Genomic DNA, 18851 nt, shown 5'->3' with positions numbered 1-18851 from the left:
TTTTTTTTGGTGAGGCAATACAGATTAAGTGACTTGCCCAGGGTCACACAGCTATAGTGAGTGTCAAGTGTCTGAGGTCAGATTTGAACTCAGGTCCTCCTGACTTAAGGGCCAGTGCTCTATCTACTGTGCCACCTAGCTGCCCCTATTTTTTTTTTCTATGATGTCATTCTGTTTATGTCTAAATCATGGAAATGTTTGGTGTACTCTTAGGTTCTGCCAGAGTGCTTTCCAGTTTTCTCAGCAATTTTTGTCAAATAGGGAGTTCTTAGTGCAATATATGGGATCTATAGGTTTATTAACCACTAGGCTACCAGGTTCATTTGCTTCTCTATGTCTTTTTTACCCATTTACTACTTTGTAGTGTAATTTAAGATCTGGTACTGGTAGGTAGGCCCCCTTTGTACTTTTTTTTTTCTCCATTATTTTCCTTGAGATTCTGTTTTTATTCCTCCAGGTCTGTTTCATTATTTTTTTTTATAGCTCTTAGTAACCCTTTGGTTATGTGATTGGTATAGGGCTGAGTAACTAGATTAATTTAGGCCATATGGTCATCATTTATTATATTGACTTGGTCTCCCCCAAGCAGTTAATGTCTCCAATTACTTAGGTCTGTCTTTATTTCTGTTTTGTCATAAATAGCTAACATTTACATTATAACACATCGAGATTAGCAAAGCTCTTTATAAATTTCATTTCATTTTATCCTTAAAACAGCCTTGGGAGGTAGGTATAATTATTATCCTCATCTTACCTATGAAGAAACGGAAATAGACAGGTTAAGTGACTTGCCCAGGGCCACACAACTAGGAAGTCTCTGTCTGAAGTCAGATTTTAATTCAGGTCTTCCTGACTCCAGGTGAAGTGTTCTGTCCACCATGCCATCTTGCTGCCTCTGTTATACTCATGTAGTTCTTGTGTATGTCTTTGCATGTAGATTCACAAGTGTTTTATCCATTCTGTAGTTATTTTAAATGGAATTTTTCTGTTTCTCTTCCTGCTGCTTTTTCTTGATAATATATAGAATTTTCCATCCTGCAAATTAGCTAAAGTTATTAATTCAGTTAGTTTTTAGTTAGTTTAGAATCTCGGGTTCTAGTAAACCATCTTATCCTCTGCAGAAAGCAATATCATTTTATTTCCTGTTTGCCTGTGTTTCTTCCCTCACTTTCTTTTTCTGGTAACTATAGCATTTCAAGCACTACATCAAATAGCAATGGTATTAATGGGTGTCCTGATCTTGATGGGAAAGCCTCTACATTTATTTCTGTTGCATGTAATTCTGGCTTTTAGTTTTAAGATGGATACTACTTATGTTAAGGAAAGATCCATTTTTTGCCATCCTATCTATTATTTTTCACAGGAATGGGTGTTGTATCTTGTCAAAAGCTTTTTTCCCCCCGTATATTAATATAATAGGATTTTTGTTCCTGTTATTAATATGATCTATTGTGTTCATGGCTTTACACAGTGCCTGGCACATAGTAAACATTTAATAAATGCTTGTTTCCTTTTCTTCCTTCTTTCCTCTTCTCAGTATTAAACCGACCCTGAATTCCTGGTATAAATCCAGTCTGGTCATTATGTATAATCTTTGTGATATGTTGCTATAGCAACCTTCTTAGTATTTCATTTAAAATTTTTGCATCAGTATTCATTATGGATATTTGTCTAGCGTTTTCTTTCTCTGTTTTGATTCTTCTTGATTTAGGTACCAAGCCATTTTTTTTTGTTTTGTTTTGTTTTTGTATTTCTTCCTAAAATAATTTTTTAAAAATCTTTTTTAAAAACTGGATAATGTTTTAGCTATCTCCCTCCCCCCCAAAAAAAGCAAACACCAGCTTCTAATTTATTAATCAGTAGTATTTTTGCTTTCAGTTTTGTTAAGCTCTTTGATCTTCAAGATTGCTATTTTGATAATTAATTGGGGTTTTTTAATTTGTTGGTTTTTCTAGGGGTTTTTTTTGTTTTGTTTTTTTGTAGTTGCTTGACCAATTTGTTAATCTGTTTGTTCTCTTTTGTATTGATGAAAGCATTAAGAGATAGAAATTTTCCCCTAAGGACTGCTTTGACCATATCCCAACAATTTTTGTTGCATTGTCATTATCTAACATTTCTGCTTTTCTCCAGTTGTTTGTGAGGTTTTTATGCCCTAACACAGTTGCTTTTTATAAAGGTTCCATGCAATCAGCTAAGCCATGTATACTCGTTTTTATTCCAGTGCAGTAATGACCAGAGTACTATCACATCTGCCTTTTATAAAATTCTGTTCAGGTCCTTAACTTTTTGGGGGGCGATGGGGGAATTAATCTAAGTCTAAAAAGCACAAGTTAAAGTCTGTTTTCTTTATTGCCTTGTCTGAGATCATGATTGTACCTTTGCCTTTTTAAAAATTTTAGCTGAAATATGAGATTTTCTTCCAGTCTCTTACTTTTAACTCTTTGTGCGTCTTTGTTTCAAGTAAACAACATACTGTTGCATTCTGCTTTCTGATCTTTTCTGTTCTTCTCTTCCTTTTTATGGGTGAGGTCATCTCATTCATAGTTAGGATTATGAAATACGTATTTCCCTTCATTCTCTTCTTTTATTTCCTTTTTCTTTATTTTATGTCACCTCTTTATAAAGAAGGTAGTGATTGCAATGTATATGCAGTGCCAGAGCTTTTTCTTCAGCCTGCTTCTGCCCTCTTCACTTTCCTTCATCCAGAGCCCACTCACATGTTTTTATTCTTTATTTCCTTTTAACACCCCCCCAACACACACACACACACACACACACACACACACACGATCCATTCTCCATAGATAGTTTTGCTTGGAACTAATCCCTCCCTTAATTTTCTTATTTCTCCCTGTTGACTGAAATGTATTTCTGCATCCAACTGTGGATCTATGTGTGTTCGTCCCTCCTCTGATCCACTCAAGTGTCACCTCTTCCCCTGCCCCTTACTTATACTCTTCCATTTGCATACCCCAATTATTTGAGATAATTTTCCAATTCTTCTTTTTTCTTCTCCCATGTATTCCTTTCCCCCTCCCTTTCCTACTTTCTTTTAAGATCATTAAAACATGGAAAAATTAGCCTCCCTCTACAACCCTTGATGAAATTAGGGTTCTGAGGGGACAAATGTATTATCTTCCCATATTCATATGTTAACCATTAATCATTGTTTAGTCTCTTATGATTGATAGTTCATATTTCAAAACTTCTACTCAGCTCAAGTTTTGTTTTTATCAGCCATGGCTAGAAACCCTCCATTTTATCAAAGATCCATTTTCCCCCCTGTAGGATTATATTTGGGCCTTCCAGGTAAGTAATTTTTGGTCATAAGCCTCTATCGTTTGCCTTCTAGAATATTGTATTCTAAGCTTTCTTCTCCCTTATAATGGTTGCTGCTAAATCACATGTGATCCTGACTCTGGTTCCTTGGTACTTCAATTTTTTCTTTCTGGATGCCTGGAATAATTTTTCTTTGACCTATTCCAGGTCGGAGTTTTTGCCTATGATGTACCTAGAAATTTTCATTGTATGGCTTATTTCAGGAAGTGACTGATTCTTGTGAATTGTGGATTCTTTATGTTTCCACTTTGCCCTCTGGTTCGAAGAGATCTGGACAATTTCCTTTTAAGATTTCTTTTTGGTTTTTTTGTTATGTTTTATTTTTTTCAAGGAGCAAATAGCCACCTTCTCTCCCTCCCCAACCCTCTAGTTGAGAACAGAACGAAAACAAAATCCGTGTTAAAACGTGTAGTAAAGCAAAAAGAAAAATTCAGCATTGGCCATGTCCAAAAAATATTTATGTTTCATTCTGCATTCTGAGTCCTTCATCTTTCTGTCAGGAGGGTGGGGAGCATGTTTCATCATTAATCCCCTGGAATCGTGATTGGACATTATGCTGTTCAGAGTTCCTTAGTCTTGTAAAGTTTTTCATCTTTACAATATTGATGTATCTGCTGTTTACTTCACTCTGCATCAGTTCATACAAGTCTTTGCGAGTCTGTCTGAAATCATCTCCTCCTCATTTCTTACAGCACAGTAATATTTCATCACATTTATGTACCACAGCTTGCTCAGCTGTTCCCCAATTTATGCACACCCCCTCAGATTCTTCTTCTTTGCCATTTCAAAAAGAATTATTGATGTTTTTGTACATTCTTAGATTTTGTTTTGCTTAGTACTAATCTTTATCCCCCCCAAAACTTCCCTTCCCCCTGTCCCTTTCCCTTAGTAACTAACTCTTTCTGTCTGTCTCCCTCCCTGTATCTGTGTGAATATTCTTCTCTCCTTTGACCAGTTCAAATGAAAGTGATGTTGAAATTATCAGCTGTCCCCCCACCCACTTCCTTCTCCTCGTTTTTCTAGATACTTCTACATCTTGCTTATGAGAGATAATTTTCCTTAACTTTCCTTCACCCCAGCCTTCCAAGTGTAGTCCTCTTCCCCTCTCTTTCTAGTCTTCTCTTAAGGTCATTAAGACATAACAGAACCACTTATAGGCCTTATCTAATTAGACTCTATGACCCCTGATAAGGATAGGGTTTAGAGGAGAAACATATATATATATATATCATATCCCCTATATTTGAATATAAGCAGTTCATCCATGTTTATTCCATTATGATTGTTCATTCGTGTTTATCTTTTTATGTTTTCTCTCTACTCCTGTGTTTGAACCTCACATTTTCTATATAGCTATGGTCTTTTCATCAGGAATACTTGGAAGTTCTTGGTTTCATTAAAGGTCCATTCCCCACCCCCACCCCCGGGATTATATTATTTTAGCTGGGTAAATCATTCTTGACTGTAACCCTCTTATCTTTTACAAACCTCTGGAACATCATATTCCAAGCTCTGCACTGGTTCATAGTGGTGGCTGCTAAATTGTGTGTGGTCCTCACTGTGACTCCTCAGTACTTGACTTATCTTTCTGTCTGCTTGCAGTGTTGTTTCTTTGACCTAGAAGCTCTAGATTTGGGCTATAATGTTCGAGGAGATGTTCTTGGGGGTTTTCATTTTGGAGTTTCTTGCAGTAGGTGACTAGTGGATTCTTTCTATGTCCATTTGCCCTCTAGTTCTAAGAGGTATGGACAGTTTTATGATTTCTTTACAGTATGACATTTAGGGTTTTTTTTTGGCCGTGGCTTTCAGGTAGTCCTATGATTCTGAAATTTTTTTCTTCTTGATGTTTTCTGGCTCAGTTGTCTTCACCCAGTCACATTTTCTTCTATTTTTTTTTCAGTCCTTTGACTTTGTTTTGATATTTCTTATCTCATGCAACCCTTGGCTTCTATTTGGTCTCTTCTACTTTTTAAGGAGTTTGTTGCCTGCAGGATTTATACCTCTTTTGCCAAAATATTAGTTCCTTTTTCAATTCTTTCTTGCATAGCACTCATTTTTTCCTTACTTTTTCCTCTAACAGTCTCTTTTCGTTTGCTTAAAAAAAAAGCTACTTAGCTGTTTTTGTTTAAAAACAGTAACAAAATGAAACAAGTAACAAAATGAAAACTCTTTTTAAACAAATTCTTTGGCTGGTTAAAGGTGCAGCGGGTGGAGCACTGGGTCTGGAGTCACAAAATTTTCCTCTCTTGGTAATAATAGTAATAAAAATAATATAGCACCTCATATGTGTCAGGCATTGTGCTAAGCCAGGGGTAGAGAACCTGTGGCCTTGAAGCCACATATGGCCCTCTATGTCCTTAAACGTTGCGCTTTGACTAAGTCCAAACTTCACAGAACAAATCCCCTTAATAAAAGGATCTGTTCTGTAAAACTTGAACTCAGTCAGAAAGGCCCCACCCAGGGACCTAAAAGGCCACAAGTGACCTCGAGGCTGCAGGTTCCCCACCCCTGTGCTAAGCACTTTACAGATATTACATCATTCAATGTCTCAACCACCCTGAGAGGTAGCTGCTGTTATTATTTCCCTTTTACAGGTAAGGGAACTAAGACAGGTTTAATGACTTTCCCAGGGTCATGCAGCTAGTAGGTGTCTGAGGTTGAATTTGAACTCAGATCTTCCTGGCTCTGGGTCCAGCTCTTTATCTACTGAGCCACCTAACTTCCCTTGATACACAGTCTAGGACCTCATCCTGAAAGGCCACTCCTGGGTACACATCCCCTCCTCATTCTGCCTTGGATCTTTGATCTGAGAATGCGTAATAGGCGATAATGTTACCTGTTTCTGTCAAAGTCCACTGGTATGGATTTGGCTTAGTACACAGCCTTTCCTTGAGTGGTGGGGTATCCCTACTCAGCATTCTCTGTCTTCAGAGTTCTCCGTGCCCTGTCTTTCTCCCTATGCCTACCTGGGCAGGAAAAATTACTTTTTCCTGGATTTCCCCATCAGGATGCATTCTGGTGTTTTTTTCTAGATCTGTTTGGAGCAGGAGGAGCTCACTATACAGCTTTCTGCTACCCACCATCTTGGCTCAGCTTTTTGGTAGATGATCTCTCTTTGATCTGTTTTCTAGGTCGATTATTATATGAAATACCTTCTATTTTTTCAGTCTTTTAACTTTCATTGGCTTCTATTTAGTCCATTTTAATTTTCAGGAAGTCTGTTGCTTGGATTAAGTTTTTTTTACTTCTTGTGCCAAGCTGTTAATCTTCTTTTCAATTCTCTCTTCATAGCTCTCATTTCTTATCCAGTTGTTTTCCTCTAGCACGTCTTACTTCATTTATAAAATCATTTAAGAACTCTTGCTTCATGTCTTTCAGGAGTGTTGGACTTAGAGTCAGGATGATCAAAGTTCAGATCCTTCCCTAGGCACTTAATGTATGCCTCTAGACACGTCACTTACTAAGCTTCTCTCAGACTAAGTCTACTCATCTGTAAAAATGGGCTTAAAAAAATGAACCCTACGGCACAGGGTTGTTGGGAGAATCAAATGGTTGATAAATGTAAAGTGCTTTGTAAATCTTAAAGTGCCATATAAATGCTAGCTATTATTATTACTTCATTTATTACTGGGATCTGTCAGAAATTCAATAAGATTTGGTATATCATTTTCCTTTGCCAAAATGTAGTTGTTTGGGGTGTCTTCCAAATGATGTCATGGTAAAAATATTTTGTTTCACATTGCAAATAGGTTTCTAACATAGACCGTCTACTTATGATTGAATATTCTTGCCTTTAGTCCAAAAGGAAAACAGAAACAAACGAAGACAGAGTCTCCAAGTGACCCAAATACCTCACTGCCTTTGACCTGGACGAGCTCTTCTGTCTCATCTCATGGTAAAAATGCTCATTTGTTTTGCACCCCCATTTTATTCTGTCTTTAAAGCCCTCAAGTGAGACTGAGGGGATTCCAGCAGTGAACTCATGTCCTTAGTAGGTCTGTCTTTGCTTCCCACCTGTATGAGCTCTGAATTAGTGTCCTTGGCAGCTTGAAATCCTATGTTTGTGTTAACAAATGAGAGTTCAGCAAGTCATTTAACTGCTGAGCTTGTTACCCCTAGAAATGAAGATTTCTAACTAGATCAAAGCTCTGGTCATTTTTCGTGTCCCCCAAATATGAGACTCTATACAGACTACATTATTTAAAGTCTTCCATCATGTATTTGTTGCTGTTATCATTGTCATATATAGTTTGAACTTATTTTGAAACATGGGAAATGGGGGTTTATTGTGGCGTGGTGGGTAAGGCTTATTCAGCACACTCTTCTCTCATAGATGCCATGACTGAGAACTCTGAGAATATGTTGATGTTCAGTATAATCATAATCAAGTTTGAGACTCTACCATTTTTTAATTCTAACATGGTACAGCTGAATGAGTCATCTTTTCAGGTCCTAAATAACTGTATGGGTCTGATTTTTCAATGCTGTCCCCTTAACAAGCACACTCTCTTGAAATTGAAGTTTCAGACCCCGGTGATGATCCTGTTGGATATGTAGTTGATGAAGCCATTGAGGGACAAAGTTCATCATCATATTCAAATGTACAAAGCCAAAATGGAAATGATACCTATCCAAGGAAAAGCACATCGTCCCGGGGTAAAGTTACACCAGTTGAAAGAGGTAGGATATAAATAATTTAATAATTTCTTCTTTAAACTGGTGCTTTTAAGGACAGGGATTTTTTTTTTTTTTAAATGCTTGTTGATTGTTTAATTTGATTGACTTATGCAGTATCTCTGTTTAAATGACAGATAAGTCATTTAATAGCTAATGTATTTAAAGTATAAAAACTAGATTTCCTTTTTTTTTTTAAATTGCCCTAAATTCAGTGTTCTTTGTAATTGCTAGCCTGAATAATTTAATAGTATCTAATTTGGATAAAGTATATCGTTTTAACTTCACTAACACCTCAAATTTATATTTATATGTTTACATATCCAAAATGAAACCAATTTTTTTTCTTTTCCCCCTAAATCTGCTCCTTCTCTTGCTTTCATTATTTCTCTCTCTGTCACCACCTTTCACCAAATCTCCCATGTCTATAACTTCAGGGTTTTCTTTGGCTGTCCCTCCACCATTCATATCCACATCTTGGTTTGTGGCTTTTTTTTTTTTCCCAATAAAATTTTACTGATAACATTTATTTTTCCATTGCCTACATTTTACCCAGTGTCACTCCTCCTCTCTTGCCCCAGACAGCCATCCTGTATAACAAAAAAATATTTTTTAGAAGAAAGAAAAGAAAAAGCAGAAAAGCACTCATTACACCCCTCTGTACTACTGTTATAGCCTCCTAATAGACATTCTTTACTTCTGCTCTCTTTCTCCCTTCATATGGATAACACAATAATCTTACTTGGATAAAGCTTTGATTATGTTGCTCTGCTTAAAAAAAAAAAAAAAAAAAAAAACTTAAGTGGCTCCCCATTGCCTACTTAATATAAAAATCAGGTGCCTATGTTTAGCATTCAGGCCCCTTTAATACAGTGTCACTCTCATTTTCCAGGTTTATACATGATTAAATGTTTCTCTACTATGTACTCTAGCCAAACTAGACTTCTTTCTGCCCTGTAAAAATACATTCCGTCTTCTTCCTTCTGTACTTTACTATGCTCTTAACACATGACTAGAGTGTCCTTTCTTCCCCATAGCCTACCACTCTTCACCTTTTAAAATTCTTAACCGTCCTTCAAAAGCCAGCTCAAATGCTATATTCCACACAGAGTTTTCACTGATCTTCAATAATGCCTATCCCCATTGGACTGCTCATCCCATTTTGCTTCATATGCCTTGAATGCATTCATTACGTTTTATATATTTTGGTTGTCATTATTTGTATTGTATCCCCCTACTAATTGTAAGATCCATGAGGGCAAGAATTATGTTTCATCTGAACTTTGTACCTTGCCCGGCACCTTGCATGGTGTTCTGCACACAGTGGGTGCTTAATACATTTTAAGAATGACTTGACTGAGAGCAAATGGCCAGTACATATTTCCTAACAAATTGTGATTTTGAAAAAAGAATTTAACAGGAATTAAAAATTATTCTGAAAAAGTAGAGAAGTTATCCGAAATGAGGAGATCCATCAGTGAGACCAGTGAGATTAGAACTCTTGGGAAGTAATATGTTAGGAGACTAAGTGGGTGTTTATGATCAAAATTCAGATGGTTTAAAGTGTTAAAGGGGGAGAATCATAGGTTTTCAATTCAGTGCCTACCTTTACTATTACTTTTCTTTTTAACCTGGGGTCATGTAATGTCTTGTACTCCCATCCAAGAGTATTTATTCGTTGAAATGCTGAGACAGTCTTTTCCCGTTGATATGCTGCTGATCGGAGATAGAGAAAATCAAGAAACTGTGCTCAATGGATCCACCTGCAAATTTAGGTTGCACAATGAATCTTGGCTGGGTCCTCACTGCAGTAAGGCAATCCTTTTTACATCTCCCTAAAACTGACTCACTATCCCCTCACCACTGCAACTATTTCAAAAATGTTCACCCCTTCTGAACTCATCCATTGCACCCCCTCTAACCCAAGCCTCTCATGAGAACCTGGCCTCTTGGCAGTTTGCCAGAAGCTCTCTCTTTTCCCTGCCTCTTCATCTCAGATCACTCAGATGTCTTTCCCCACTGTCTGATCCTTTACTCCTGTCTCATATGAAGAGGTGGCCTTTTCCTTTGCCAAGGTGAACTCCTCCATATGCACCCTTGATCCTATTCCATGTACCCTTCTCCAAGCTGCCTGCCCTATCATCACCACTCTTCTTGCCCTGTATATTGGGTGCTTCAGTGCTGCCTACCAACATGCTCATGTCTCCCTCCCTCATCCTTAAAATATTCTCACTTGATCCCACTGTTTTTCTCCTTCCGTTCATAGCTAAACTTATTAAAAAGCCATCTAAAACCAATAGCTTCACTTTCTGTCTTCTCAGCCCTCCACAGTCTTGACTTCCAGCTTTCTCATTCAACTGGCACTGCCCTCCATAGTTAGGAAGAGGATCTCTTACATGCCAAATGGAATGATCTTTTCTCAATCCTCATATATCTTGACTTGTCTGGAGCCTTTGAAAGTAGTGGTCATTCGCTTTTCCTGGATAGTCTCTCCTCTATGGTTTCGAGATGTTACTTTCTGCTGGTTCTCCTACCCCTCCTTCTCAGTCTCTGTTGCTTGATCTTGATCCACGTCTTGTCTGTTAACCCTAGATGTCCCATCTGGACTCTTTTCTCTTCTTCCTCTTTCTCATTTGGTGATCTCATCAGTTCTCATGGATTCATTTATAATCTCTTTGGTGGTGATTCTTAGATCTGCCTATCCAGATCTAATCTCTCTCCTCACCTCCAGTCTCCCATCTCCACCTGTCTTTTGGATGTCTCTGACTGAATGTCCTGTAGACATCTCAACTCAACATGTCCCAAACCGAACTCACTTTCTTTACCTCCAACACTTCACTATTATTGTCAAGAGCACCACTATCCTCCTGGTCACCCAGACTGCCAACCTCACCGTTATTCTCACTTACATTCATCCCACATATTCACTATATTGCCCAGTTCTATCATTTGTGCCTTTACGACATCCATCTCTCCTTTTCTCTTCTGACGCTGCCTCCACCCTGGTGCAGGCTTTATCATCTCATATCTAAACTGTTGTAATAGCCTGCTGGAGGGGCTGCCACCCTTAAGTCTCTCCCCGCTCCAGTCCATCCTCTGCTCAGCTGCCAGAACATTCTTCCTGAAGGACAAGCCTGGCCATCTCAGCCCCCTATTTAGCAAACCCCAGTGGCTCCCTATTACCTGTAGAATCAAATATAAAATCTTGTTTATCTTTTAAAGCCCCTCACAGCCTAGCTGCTTCTACCTCTCCAGTTTTCATATATGCACTCTATGATCCAACAGTACTAGCCTTTTTGTTCTTCCCACATAACACTCCATCTCTTGATTCTGTACCTTTTCACTGGCTGTCCTGGAATCTTCTCTTTCCTTGCCTCTGTTTCCAAGTGACATTTACTGTACTTGTATCCCCAGGTTTTAGCCCAGTACCTGCCATGTAGTAAGCACCTAATAAATGTTTATTGGCAGACTGATTTATGGTGCAGTCTTTGAAAAAGTTTGCCTCATTTATTCAGACTTCCTTTATTAACTACAGAGCAGCATGATAGGTTGAGCAGGGAGATAATTAGCACATTACCCCTAGCTTGGTATAGGTTATAAGTTTATTAGGAGTAAGAGAAAAGAGTGGTATTAGGGTACTACGTGGGATTGGTAAAAGGAAAGATTTCCTGATGGGATCAGGAATCCGATGGCAATGAGTCCTGAGAAAGGATTATGTTACGGGAAATATATTAAAACATGCATGCACACAAACACACACACAACCCAACAAAACTTTCCCTTTTGGTGTTAGTGAAGACTAGGTGACGTGCTTTTGTATGTTAACCTTTCAGAAAATAGTAGTTTTGTTTTATATGCAGGCTTTAAATTAAGTTAAGTAGTTTGTCTACTTAAATAAGCCCCTTTGTAAATAGATACTTTTTGTGTGTGTGTGAGACAATTGGGGTTAAGTGACTTGCCCAGGGTCACACAGCTAGTAAGTGTCAAGTGCCTGGTCTGAGGCCAGATTTGAACTCAGGTCCTCCTGACTCCAGGGCTGGTGCTCTATCCACTGCACCACCTAGCTGCCCCTGAAGTACTTTTTTAAAAATAATTTTTCAAAGACCATATATTTTCTCTTGGTTGTAAAAAAAAAAAAAAAAAAAAGATATGAATCAAATGCACATAATTACTTTAAGGTATATAAGATCCTTTGTATATATTTCATCTCTGTTAACTCAGCTTTGAACCTTAATAGCCATCTTAACAAACTCAATCTTAACTTTTAAAAATGATCCCTCCTATTTTAGATCAGTCCATTGACGAGCTTCTTACAAATGGTAATGGAAAAGAGCACCGGAAAGGAGTGAAGAGAAAATTACTTACTGCATCAGAAGATGATGAAAGCCTGGATGAAGAAGACGGAGAGAAAAAAGGTACAAAAGAGAAAACATGTTTATCTTCATCAGAGAGTGGGGAGTCTAGTTCAAGTTCCGAAAGTTCATGTTGCTCTGATACAGACTCTGATTCAAGTTGTAGAACAGACCATGATTATGTAGAAGGAGACCACGACTACAGCAAAGTCATTCATACTAGACCTAAAAGAAGGATCAGAAAGGATCTCGCCAGTGGAAAAAGACCTTGGAAGACTAGAGGAGCTGGAGGAAGGGGTAGATGGGGCCGATGGGGCCGATGGAGCAGAGGAGGAAGAGGAAGAGGAGGCAGAGGTCGTGGAAGTAGAGGAAGAGGCAATGGAGCAAGGGGGAGAGGAAGAGGAAGAGGAGGGAGAGGAGCCTCCAGAGGAAGCTCCAGCGTCAAACGCGCACGCGTTGCAGAAGATGAATTCGACAACATGTTTGCAGGTCGATTTAGTAGACTGCCCCGAATTAAAACAAGAAACCAAGGTCGGAGAACCGTTTTGTATAATGACGATTCTGACAATGACAGCTTTGTTCCCACTGAAGATCCGTTGAATCTCGGTACGTCCAGATCAGGCAGAGTACGTAAAATGACAGAGAAGGCCCGGGTTAGTCATCTCATGGGATGGAATTATTAACAAATGAACATTTTAGAAGAGTTTTTAAAAATCGGATCCCAATGGCCTTCTTCTACAGGGAACTTACCAGGCAAATCTACCGAGCAAATTGTGTGGGGACTTTCTGCTTCCTTCCAGTGGTGCTTTTTCATTATGCCAGTATATGTTTGTTTTGAGACTCGAGTTCTCCACACTTCAATTTTCCCTGCAAGCCTTACTCAGTAGGCCTTAAATTAAAGAAATTCTGTTCCCCCCCCCACACTACATATTTACTATGTTAAAGGAGCTTCCGGCTTCTCTACAGTAGCATGACATTTTTATCACAAAAAGGAAATCGCCCTTTTTTTTGATTTTGTATTATAGAAATTACAGCACCTTCTTACAGAGTTTTTATATAGTTTTTTTTTTTTTTTACCATTTTGATTCCTATACACAGTAATAATGATAACTTTTGCACAATACACCAATCCTAAAGGCAGCTATAAAATGTTTACAGTTTCTATATTGTAAGAAGGATCTGGATTATTTTAATCATCCCAGGCCAAACTTTCACAAATTGTACTGAGCTGAAGTATATTTATACAACAGGTTTTGGGGGGGGAGGGGGGGGGGACCTGAGCAAGAAGGTGGGGAGCCAGGGGAATCTTGATATGCTTTTCATTGGTTCTTCATGTTAAAAGGTGAGAAAAGGGTTGGTGCCTTGTAAATATGTAGCAAACCTTTGCTGTGGTGTGTCCTGATGTGTGCATTAACTTTATTAAAAACAATACTTGAGAAGTATCAAAATCTAGACAAAAGGTGCCAAATGCAAAAGTTACTTGCATCTGTTTTCTTTTTCTTATATTTTACTGCATTATTAGACATTGTGTAGCTAAAGGTTAATGTCTGAAAAATTCCTCATCTGCACAGAGTGAGTTCTCTGAATACAGTAGCTCAGCTACCTCTCATAAACGACAACTACTGGAAACCTAGAAGAAAATAGATGCAGTTCTGCATTATGAAGAAGAACTTAGAATTAGCTAATCATTAGAAATGCTTTGCTCACAAATGATAAGCCAAAAGGTTGTTTATGATCCTATTGGCTCTGACTTTAATAGCAGTAATTGTCAAACTTCCACAAGCCTTGTGTACTCTACCTTAGCTTGTATTAGAACATGTTTGTGTAAGTAGTATATTGGGCTGTCGTTTCTATGTCTCTGCTACTGCTTACTATTTAACAGATGTGGGTTGTTTGGTTTTCATTCAAATCTTGAAACTTAACATCTAGTTTGCTCTGTGATGTCCTAGCTGGCTAATATTTGGGGTCAATTTTTGTAGGTTCTATTCATACTATTTAAAAAAAAAAAAGGGCTCTTCTGTTACAGTCTTTTGGAAAAGAACCTTGTTGCACTGTATGCTGATGTTTTGAATGATGACTTTCTGGGGGTGGGGAAAGACTTGAAAACTCTTGTGCTCATGATTACAGCAATAGAATATATATGGTGCCATAAGAAAATTTGGGTTAAAAGACTTGTTTTATTTCTTGAATTTGAGACATTCATATTCATTGAGTAGCAGATATTTAGCTCTTGTGATGGAATGAAGAAGATCATCTCTGACTTAAACAGTAGCAAATTTGTTGGACTTCACCATTACTTACAGGATCAGCCTTGGAACCAGCTGATTCCTAATTCACACTCAGCCATCCTAATTTACTGCTTAACTACAAAGCTAACTACAAATCATTCCATGCTTTTGGGTGATTTAATTTTTGATCATTCCATCAAGAGCAAAGGAAGGGGTACACACACACACGCACACACACTCAACACACATGCACACACACACAACACACACACACACACACACACACACGTAAAATTTGGGGCAAATGAAGTGGAAGTGGAGGAAGGTATCTTGGACTGACATCCTTGAGCCTATTTCATTTTGTCATACGAGTAATGTTTGGGCATAACAAAAGTGTTATAGTGAAATGTTAATTGGCACTAACTTAGCTTCTTGGTACAGTAAATGTCACTGATAACTTTTTGTTGTAATCTTTTTCCTCACCAAACCCAAACTCCATTATAGGTGCAACTTAACTGCCACATTTTAATCATAGTGTAAATTCAAGCATCATTTTGCAATCTGGGTCTCCACATTGATTTTTGCCTATGTGCACTATTTCAGTCACTCCTCTTTTGTGTACTTAGAAGAGCTTGTGCCTGTGTTTTCCTGGACCTTACACTGAGCAGTGCAACATGGATACTTCAGTTAGTATGCGCACTCCAGTATATACCATCATAGATTCTTAGCATAAACTCCTTTTGACATTCCTCTATTAAAATGTAGTAGAAGAATTGCCATTTATGCAATCTTAGCTAGCTTAAGCATTATTTATTTATTTGAAAAAGAGAAATCACATTTTATTCCCCAAGATATTCTTCTAGGTGTAAGATCGTTTGAATAAGGTTAACTGTGTGTTTCTTTGAAGAGTTTAGTTTATGTCTCTTGAAATACTGTGAAGCTAATAGTGAAGCAACATTTGGCTCTAGTGTGAGTCTTAATCTTTTGGGTTAGAATTTTAAGAACAAGACAGCGGGTTGTGCCAGAGCAATGCAGTCCTCATTGACTGCAAAACATCTGTTTGCATGCAGACTTTCTATATGCATAAAAATAGCCTCAGTTTGTATGAGTCTTTTTATTTTTCATATTTGAACTTTTGTTTTTCAATTTAGATATTATTTTTTAAAGTATCCTCCTGTAGATACTGTGTAGATTTTTAAAACTTTCATACTTTCTCATTCCCATTTTCTCAGAGGCCATTTGTTTAAGCAAGACCTTGATTGGGCCCTAGAAAAAGTAGAGCAGGAGATTAATTGAGAGAGTTTGGGGCGGGGAACATAAAATTTTTCATTGCTAGGAAAGACCACTTATTTTTAGGTCCATAAAAGTATTTATGTACACATATCATTATGAGCTTGGTCTTCATATGATAGATTATAAATGGTTAGTGAAGCTGTTAGCAAGTCTACAGTGTTTCATCATATTAATGCTTTAAGGGCCTAATAATGAGTATACTGTGTATATTTATAACAGATTGGTTTGCCTATTTGGGAATGGGGTGTGTGTTGGGGTTTCTCTTTTCCAGCAATAAAAACTGTTCCCCCCAAGCCCCACTAGCCTCGTGGCAGCTAGCCTTTGAATTTCTGCATGCAGTTGCACTTCCCCCAAATCTTCACACCTTAGTTTAGACGGGAAAAGGAGCTTATTCAATAACATTATCCAATTCTTGGTTCTATACTACTGCTCCTGATTTACCTTCTAGGCAGTCCAGTTTAGGTATGTATCCATACGCCTCTGTTGAACTTTAATTTACTGTCCTTTTTATTTCCCTCTTTTTTTCTCTCCCTTTTTTCTTCCCTGAAGATCAGTGTTGTGTTACCGTTCTCATCCCTCCCAGAAGTCTAGGCTGACTGAATACAATTTGTGGAGCTTATTCTGCACAACTGAGGTCTCGAACAAAGTGTTCAAAATTCGAACTTACTTTTCCAACCCCCCCCCCAAGCAAAATCAGAATGAATGGATGTTGTTGTTTCTCTTAAACCTTATCCTATTTCTTCTTTTTCTTTCTCTTTTTTAAGGTTTTTTTTTTCCTATGGCTCATTTACCATTAGGCATCTATGGTAGCTTTATTGAAAACAGATGATGTGAATACCACTGCTGACATTTTAAAATTCAGCGCTTTTGAGCCTTTTCACAAGTGTATTATTATAGCTTAAATTAGAAATCGACAATACCCAGTTAACTAGTTTTGCGTTCCTGAGAATGAGTTAATGCCATTTTTATCAACAGGTGCTCACTTCAGACATTGGGATTTTTGCACAATTTTTAAAATATCTCAAGTTAAATATAATTAGATATATGTATCAGTCATTTGTTATCAGGATATTAAGTGATCACTACCATTTTGATTTCTGAAATTCACTAATTTTAGGAAAGGTTACATTTTTGATATATTGCATCAGTTGTTGAATGTTAATTCAGTGATATTTTATGATACCTGAAGCGTTGTCAAAAATGTATTGGAAATAGAATCTTGCACCATCTTTTCGAAGACCAATTTTTGTATCATAAAAGAAAGATTTCATCACTGTTTATTTTTGCTTTGAAAATCATCTTGGAGATTTTCCTTGCCCTTTCATTTTTTATTTGACATGAAAGTGAATACTTCCATGTTAACTAAATTTTGATTTGATGCCAATATAAAGATGAAAGTCATTTTTCCAGGTGCTACATTTATGCCATACAAGTGGCACTCATCTCCCTGATATTTCTATTTTTTACTTAATCCTGTTCTTATTTTTTTTTTTTTTTCCCCCTTCATGTTCTTGGAGCTCTCATGCTCATTTTCATTCTTTATTTCACTTTCTATGATATAAAACTGCTACCTACATTAGCACAAGTCAGCAGGACTGGCAATTGTGTAAATAGAAAATACTTTACAGCTTATAAATAAGGTGTGTTTGTTTGCCTAACTATATACCCCCTTGTATTGTAACACTTAACTTAAACCAAGAAAAGGAGACTTTTGTTGATTAAGAAGAGAAGGATTAGTACTTTCTAGAAAGCAAAATTGATGGATATCAGAATCTTTAGAAATCTAGGTTTGGAAATATTTTTACAATTCACTCTAAACAGACATATTAAATATTAGGAGGTACTAAAAATTCTAATTCTTAACCAATAGTGTGTGGTGATGGCAATCAGCAAATGACTTTTTTATCCTGTATCTTGTCATTCTATTCCTTTGTAAGCCCCTGCGTAGTATTAACAGCACAGTGATCTTCTTGTTCTTAGGGTCCATGTTTTGAGAAGGGAAATTACCCTGAAGTAATTGATGTGATATTGTTTATGGATAAGGGGTCTATGAAACTTAAAAATTCAGTAAGGAAGGCCAAGCTAATGTGACTTCTCTTTAAAAAAAAAATGGTTAAAGGAACACTTTGTTTGGAAACTCTTTGAGTGGCCACCAGTGCTAGTCTTTGGGGGGGGGGGGGGGGCGGGGATACTGGACTAACTCACTGCCAAAATGCACTCTTGCTACTTCATGCCTTAACTCATGGTTTATGAGGAGAGTCGGTAGCAAAGCATGAGAAGGTGGCAGATAACACTGGGAATTTCTTACTGTAGGTCCAGATGGGAACTTTAATAGAGTTAGCAAAATGTCATTTCTTGGCGTTTACATTTTTTGGTTCTTTTCTCTGCCACAGAATGTTTTTAAAATGTTGTTTACCTGAGAGACATAAGGAGCCTCCTGCTATCTAAGACAATGAAGGATTCTCTTCACCTGGGAAACAGTTACTGCTAATGTGTGTTGGGTCACTTTTAGTGGTGGTAAATCTGATGTTTACACTTGAAATCTGGGCAGCTTGCTGTGTTAAAATGTCGGCCTGCGAAACTTTGGTCTCAACACTTGTGTTTTAGACCTCAGAAAAAGAGATGTCTAAGACCCTCGTCTGGCTCACAAGAAGATTTTCTAGCTGAGCCACAAAGCCCTGAAATTTTTGATTTGTGGCAGAATTGCCTGCAGTCTTAACTGTAACATTCTAAGTGGTGCTTTACTAAAATGTGTGGGGAGGGCAAAGGGTGGGCAGTTTGTGGTGTTGGGCGGGATTGGGAGGGATAGAGGGAGGGTGGGGTGACCACGAGCCAGAAGCTGAAGGAGCTAATACTCTGTCAGCTAATAGGGACTTTTCAGCCAGGTTCCTTCCATACCTTCTGTGTTTAGCCATGTACTTCCCTCCCAATGCTCAGAAATTCACTGGCTTCAAGATTATTTGGC

At 37.8% G+C, this 18851-nt stretch overlaps 1 protein-coding gene across 8 annotated transcripts in view; it reads left to right on the top strand.

The window, feature by feature from the left end:
• BRWD3 (bromodomain and WD repeat domain containing 3) overlaps positions 1-18642 on the top strand; it is a 128413-nt gene extending 109771 nt beyond the window's left edge. For 5 of the 8 annotated variants that reach the window (XM_027839414.1, XM_027839436.1, XM_027839442.1 and 2 more), the window contains 3 exons: positions 7137-7234; positions 7861-8019; positions 12303-13431. In XM_027839414.1, the coding sequence (XP_027695215.1) occupies positions 7137-7234; positions 7861-8019; positions 12303-13048 (1003 nt within the window). In that variant the 3' untranslated portion in view covers positions 13049-13431. Of the gene's footprint in view, positions 1-7136; positions 7235-7860; positions 8020-12302; positions 13432-18279 lie in introns of those variants that run through there. The other 3 variants (XM_027839458.1, XM_027839421.1, XM_027839449.1) reach the window with 3 other exon arrangements.
• Positions 18643-18851: the final 209 nt, after the last annotated feature.

This window comes from Vombatus ursinus, unplaced genomic scaffold, assembly GCF_900497805.2.
Source record: "Vombatus ursinus unplaced genomic scaffold, bare-nosed wombat genome assembly UNPS02004691.1, whole genome shotgun sequence".
In the NCBI taxonomy this organism is placed as follows: Eukaryota; Metazoa; Chordata; class Mammalia; order Diprotodontia; family Vombatidae; genus Vombatus; species Vombatus ursinus.
Note: the sequence above shows the minus strand (reverse complement) of the source record. Positions and strands in the feature narration are given on the sequence as shown.